Here is a 6,620-nt window from a genome sequence, read left to right on the forward strand (position 1 = left end):
GGTGCTCAAGAGCAGGATGCAATCCTGAACTCGAGTCCAATGGAATCCACCATTTAATGTTTGCCGTACTTATATGTTAAAAAATAATAGTTAATTAACGTATTATTCTCGTACCCGTATTCTAAAACATTTAATGTTTGCCGTATCTAAATATCGCACCATATCATATCCGAATACACGTATCCATATCCGTGCTTCTTAGGACTAAATATTAGAGCAAGTTCACCCGTTGGGTCACCAGGTCACTTACTATTCACTACTTTTTAGTGTATATTTTCATTCTCTGGGTCACGAAATACACTGTGCTCGTGACCCAGAGGGTGAAATTAACACTAAAAAGTAGAGAATAGTGAGTGACCTGGTGACCCAACGGGTGAACTTGCTCTTAATAAAAGTCCAAAGTTCGAATGCTCGGTTCTCTTTTAGTCATTCAATGAACCAAATGGGATCATTTATAGGGGTGCCATATATTGATTTAGGTTCGATTTACCTAATACTAATCGAAAGACATAATTCATTCCATTAGTAAAGCCATTAATTTCATAAAGTATTGAAATCGCCTGCAATCAATTGCTTCACCACTGGCTTTATGCACCAACTCCCATGCAAAAAGAAATTCAAATATCTTCCACAATAATTGCTATGGATAATGATGTATTACACAGACAGATGATTTGGTACATTTAAATCAGAGTTATTAAGATCAGAGCGTTATAAAATTTGTAGTTTAATACTCAATTATTGAAGGTCTAAGGTGCCAACGTGCACCGCACAACACAACATTCTGATTACGGCAGCTGTTTGAGTTTTACTGTTTTAGCTGTAGCTGTAGCACTATTCAGTTTTGACCAATCAGACAGACCTGTTCAGCTTCACAGATCCCAGAAAAGGCCACAGCAAACTTCAAAGTCCACCTTACCTTGGTCTTTAACGGTAAAACTGAATGAGATAGGTAGTTAAACCAACTGTTTCACTTCGTTCTCTTCCAGGGGAAGCTGCAAACGGGTCTAGAAGAATCAGAAGGGTCTTCTCCCAGGTATTCATCTCAGGACCCAGAAGTCAAATTTCCCAGAATATATATAAATATATACTTGTAGTGGTTGATTTCTTTGCAAGTTTGAATTTTGGATGCTGAATTCTTGAAATTTGTTGAATTTGCTGAATCATATATTGACAGTTTTCGGGATTCTGTAACATGTAATGGAAGTTTCTAGGCTCCATACTGATGAGAGAAATGAATATAGGGTGAAACATATAATTACTTGGTTTAATTTGGGTCTAACAGTTCTGGAAGAATGTCTCTGAACAATAATTTTGAATTTCATTTCCACAATATAATGGACTGACATTCTCTGGATGTGAGTGATGATAGTATTTCATTTTGTTTAGTTTCACCTTTGCTTTTAGTCTACATTCATGTCAGATATTGCTCGAGTAGTTAGTTACTTGAATTCTATTAGTGAAATTTGGTGGCAATTATATGGATTGATAGGATGTACCACCAAGAACTGAACTTTGAGGCAAATTCCCACCCTTTTCTTTTTGGAACATTGTAGAGACTTAGATAGAACAGATAAGTACTACTGAGCTTTTGGGATGGAAGACCAAGCTGTCTGTGATGTTAATGTTAGCAGTCCAGAGTTGGAGATAGGCTACACACATCAAGGGATGTCAGCTAGTGAATCCGGCGCTGAAGAGTTGGAGAGTTCCATGAAAGTTTTGACGAAGGTGGACTTGGACTTGGCATATTCTGCTGAGAAGTTGGCAAATCTGCAGGCGCTTATGATGCGCCTATTCTCTCAGGAAAATGATCTTGAAGCAATGGCCACCGCAAATAACTATATCTTGGCTGATTTTCATGAGAAAGTATTGGTCTTTAATCTCATGTCTAGCATTTTAGATTCCGAGGTCAGAGAGATGGACAGTTTCATGGATACTCTCCATGCAGAAATTGTTGACGCCCGTCATACGATATTTTCATGGAGTCATTTGGGAGAACTGTACACGGCAATGGAAGAAAAGTTGTATGATTCTGAAGAGTCCTTAAAGCAGTGTCAGGAACAGGTTTCAGAGGTCAAGATGCTGGCAGCTAAGTTTCGGAGAACTGCTATAGCTTTTGCACATGACAACTGTAAGTTTATGATTTCTGTCTAGTTAAGACTTTTGTTGAACTCATTCTAGTTAAGACTTTTGTTGAACTCATTCACTACTACTTGGTTATTATTTACTTGAGGTACATATGTCAACAGGGAAAACTGACATTGCCATGGATTTATCAGAAGATGGTCAACTGTCAAATAATTATGCAAAGTACAATATGCAGATGCCTAGACAACAAAGACACAATCTACGGATGCTTGAAAAATCACTTTCACGGGAGATAGATCTTGAGAAGAAATTAACTCAATCAAGACAAAATGAGGAGCAACTTCAGTTAAAGCTACACTATACAGAACAGGTAGCGGTTCGCATGGAAGAAGCAGCAGAAGGTATTTGGGGAAGATTTTTAGAGGCAGAGAATGCTGCTGAGGTGCTCCAGGGGATTTCAAAGGATTTATTAGGGAGACTGCAGCTTCTGAATTTCAATCTGAACGGTTCAATTCACCGTGAAAGCGACTTAAAATCCAAACTTCAAGATTGTTTAGGAGAGCTTCAAGCAAAAGATGCTGCTTTACAGAAGCTAGAGCATATCAGTGCAGAAAACATGACCAAAGATGCTGAGATATCAACTTTGAGAGAAAAGGTGCTGTTTCTTGAAAAACAGCTGAAAGAATCCAAGCTCCAGCTGAAGAATGCAAATGCAACCAATGAATCAAGTCTAGAGAAACTTAGAGAAAAGGAGACTTTGGTTGAGTCTATGAAAGAAAGAATCTACAGGGAAGAAGTTAAAACAGAGAGTGCACTACTTAAGGTTGCAGAATTAACCGGGACGAATGTGGAACTCACAGAAGAGATGAATTTTCTCAAAGGAAGTGTTAGTAACACGGAAAAGAAGGTTGGGATTCTCGAGAAGCAGTTAAGGGACGTAGAGATCCAATTACAGAATGCAAAGGCATCTTCTGAAGCAAGTCAAGAGCAGCAGAATATGTTGTATTCTGCAATTTGGGATATGGAAACTTTGATTGAAGATCTAAAATCAAAGGTTTCCAAAGCTGAAAATAAGACAGAAACTGCTGAGGAACAATGCATTATGTTATCTGAAAATAACATAGAGCTAAATGCAGAAATAACTGATCTAAGGGGTAGAGTGGAATATTTGCAATCATCTTTGGATCGAGCTAACAATGCAAAACTTGCAAGTGCAAAGGAACTCAATACCAGAATCAAGTTCATTATGGATATGGCAATGCAACTAGCCATAGAAAGGGAGCGCATCCAAAAGCAGGTACATATTCATTTCTCTATATTAGTCTCTCTTTAAGTGTATGCTATCAAATCCTTTAACTATATAACCATCTGTGCAGTTTCATGTCTTAGCCATGGAGAAACAACTTCTGGTAGAGAAGTTACGTGATACCAAAAACATTGCTTCTGTAACTGGTTGCAGCAACGAAGATGGTGACAACAAAGAGCTTCCATTTTTTAAGTATGGTGTCTTGAATGCTACTTCTATAAAAACATCAGTGGAAGCAGTGACAGAGTCCTTAGATAAAAGTTCCCAGGCAGGTATTCCCTTGGATTTTCATGTATGAGGGAAAATTAATGATTTAGCTGGATATCCCTTTTCATAATCTCTCCTATTCTATAATCAGGTGGATGAACTGTCACAGCAGGAACCTGAGTGTGATACTGAAGGGGCTTCCAGTTCTTTAGATGATGCTGCAGGCATTGGTTCAGAACTTGACACTGCTGGAGAAGCCAGGCGATGCTTGAACCTAAAGTGTGCTTTCAAAGTAATTTTTGTCTTACTATTTCTAGTCTCAGTCCTATATTTTCTTGACCAGAAACCTTTAATCCTCGACGAACTATGATGGATTCGTATTGGTGATGTATTGTGCTATGGTAATTCTTTCTGAAGCACTCTAGAAGCTAGGGTGTCTTCTTACTAGGTTTTCTAGGTTCTGCAGGATGAAATGTCATATAATCAGGAAGTATATAGTGAAAATAAAGCCAGTAATGTTTTCATTGTTGTACAGATGAGATGGATGAGGCTTTTCTGTTGTGGAAAAGAGAGAAGTTTTATCTTGTGAAAACTTCATGTGTAGGGAACCCAGTAAACATGAAATGTCCTGTTAAAACGCTAGCGCATTATATTGAATTTGATCCATGAAACGTCACTGTTAAAATGCTAGCGCATTATATTGATCCATAAATCATTTCGGTTCAGGACTTCAGATGGTCCTCCATAAAGACAAGCACATTTTATTCATGCCCTCTTAAGTATACTGCGATGTCGTGGTCTTCAGGCACCAAATTTGAATGGTAAAGAAGCAATAAGCAAGTTTAGCCTTTTCAAAGAGCGACTTACGAACCAATTAAAGAGAAAGCTAAGGGCCCTAACAGATACTACATCGAGGTGTCTTTGGAGTAAAGTGAATTTCAGTGGTTGGTACTTGGTAATCAGGACTAATACTTGTTAAAAGCAAAGGAAATTGCAACAAGAGACTAGGATTAATGATAGAAAGGGTGCTGCTGTTATTTATTCAACTTATACATCGATGATATCCTTTTATTCATGGCAATTCAACTTCATTTAGTCCATAGTTGCCTTCACCTTGGCCTGGGGAGGATTTTTGTCGCATATGCATTTGCCATCGACGCAGCGCCAGGGATATCCTTGACATACAGAACTGCAGTCTATCATACGAGGACACCGTAACTCCCCCCTTGCTTCAGCCACTGGCATCCTCCACAATGCCATACCTGAAAATATTTCATTCATGATTAGTCTAACCTAGCTCATTAATCAAATTCATACACAAACTAATCATCAATTCATCACAATCTAATAAGTTTGTGTTTTTGTTTTTGTGTGTGAAGGAGAAAGTGAGAGACAAACAAGTCATTGTAGCCAACAGAAGGAGCAATGAAGCTAACTTCACAGAAGGTTTTTTCTCCATAGAGTTTCTGGTGGTTTTCTGATGGCTATGAATCTCTGGATTTTCTGTAGGCAAAACACTTCATTGCAGTCACTCTTATAGGAGAGGGAGGGTGCGTATAACATGATAGTCAAAGTGGTTAATGGAAGGTCTAATCAATTTGAGACCTCAAGATATTCTCCACATTAATGATATCACGAGAATGACTCATTTGTTCAGCTTCGGCAAGACACTAGTGAATGGTTGATAGCAGTACGTCCAACTCATTTTCACAAGGGGCAGATTTATTTCCTATTCATACTCCTACAATTTGACAATTTATAATTTTAGGGATAAATGAATTGACCAAAATTTATTTTAAGTTTAAAATTCATCTTTTATATTGGATGCAATCTTTGACAATTTTTTTATTATTAATTGCGGATCTATGACTCACTTACCACATATTATTTATTTTCATTTCAATTTTGTCTAATTAATTGTATATTTTTGCATTCATATTATACCATTTTCTAATAAATGCGATAAATTGTCATCCCAATTAACATAATTAATGAACTAGCCTCTTAACACACGCTCACGCGTGTGTCAATTGGCCTTTTTAATTTTTTTTTTATACTTTATTTGTGTCTATAATATTTTGTTTGAGTTTTTATTAGTATTTCTAAAAAAAGAGTTTGTTTTAGTAATTTATCTAAAAAATGTTTATTTTTTATGAAATTATGAATAACTTTTTTTTTTCTTCAAAAAAAAAAAAGAATAACTTTTTGTTTAATAAGCAATTTTTTTATTTAAACTGCCAACTCAAAAAAACAAAAACAAAAAAAGAAACTGCCATTGCAGTTAACAAAACGTCTAAGATCATTTTGTTGTTGTAATTTCTTCAATTCAGTTTGCTGTTATATTTACTATTTTATCCTTCATGTGTTAAATTATAGATTTTTAGACTATAATCAAAGAAGGGTAAATTGTGGGTTTTTAAAAATTTAACCATAAGCCTTATTGGCTTAATTAATACTGATGTCAAACAAGATTTTATGGAATAACATAGGGTTCTTGACCCAAAGCACTAAAATTGACCAAACTTATCTCACTTACCCCAGCAACAAATTTTTATTCTCACTACCCCAATTTTTTTAAAAATGACAAATTTACCCTTAGCTTAATTAAACAACTTCACCAAATGCCACACAATATCCTCTCTCTCTCTTCAGATGCCGGATTTTTGTCTCTCTCCGCGTCGCTCCACTGTCGACAACATTGTCACCAATGAAGTTGTCTACAGTGACGGCGACGAAACCCTCAAATGCAGATCGCCACCATCCGCTTTGCGATCTCGTGAAGATCGTTGATGGTCCCGGACGGCAACGCGTCGATGACAATGTCGTAGTCTGTGATCGGTTGCGCCGTAGGGATCTGGTGCTCCTTGCCGTCGCCGATCACTCCTCCTCGTCTTCGTCGTCTTCAGCCCCCTAGTCAAACGACAAGTTACCATTTGACTCGCTCCGAAATGCGCGACTGAGCACGAGCGACTCGCCGCTGTGCTCCAGCCGGAACATGGTATGGTTCATCAGGTCTAGG

At 37.4% G+C, this 6,620-nt stretch overlaps 1 protein-coding gene across 3 annotated transcripts; it reads left to right on the forward strand.

Annotated features, from left to right (window-relative positions):
• Positions 1 to 741: 741 nt before the first annotated feature.
• On the forward strand, positions 742 to 4,135 carry LOC133709917 (WPP domain-interacting tail-anchored protein 2). Of its 3 annotated transcripts, none has more exons than XM_062135869.1 (5): positions 742 to 1,036; positions 1,493 to 2,131; positions 2,250 to 3,385; positions 3,465 to 3,662; positions 3,753 to 4,135. In XM_062135869.1, the coding sequence occupies exons 2-5, from the start codon at positions 1,597 to 1,599 to the stop codon at positions 3,969 to 3,971; spliced, it is 2,088 nt and encodes a 695-aa protein (XP_061991853.1). In that variant the 5' UTR covers positions 742 to 1,036; positions 1,493 to 1,596; the 3' UTR covers positions 3,972 to 4,135. The 3 variants fall into 3 exon arrangements, with proteins under 3 accessions (XP_061991853.1, XP_061991852.1, XP_061991855.1); XM_062135868.1 differs by having other exon boundaries at positions 743 to 1,036; positions 1,557 to 2,131; XM_062135871.1 differs by having other exon boundaries at positions 743 to 1,036; positions 1,557 to 2,131; positions 3,465 to 3,666; positions 3,753 to 3,894.
• The last annotated feature ends 2,485 nt before the right edge of the window (positions 4,136 to 6,620 follow it).

The sequence above is a fragment of the Rosa rugosa genome, chromosome 5, assembly GCF_958449725.1.
Source record: "Rosa rugosa chromosome 5, drRosRugo1.1, whole genome shotgun sequence".
Lineage (NCBI taxonomy): Eukaryota > Viridiplantae > Streptophyta > Magnoliopsida > Rosales > Rosaceae > Rosa > Rosa rugosa.

Excerpts from the sequence above, each read along its gene's own strand:
- LOC133709917 (XM_062135869.1), top strand. The coding sequence starts at position 1,597 with ATGGAAGACCAAGCTGTCTGTGATGTTAATGTTAGCAGTCCAGAGTTG. Across the intron at positions 2,132-2,249 it reads AGCTTTTGCACATGACAACT|GGAAAACTGACATTGCCATG; the intron begins GTAAGTTTATGA and ends ATATGTCAACAG. Across the intron at positions 3,386-3,464 it reads GGGAGCGCATCCAAAAGCAG|TTTCATGTCTTAGCCATGGA; the intron begins GTACATATTCAT and ends CCATCTGTGCAG.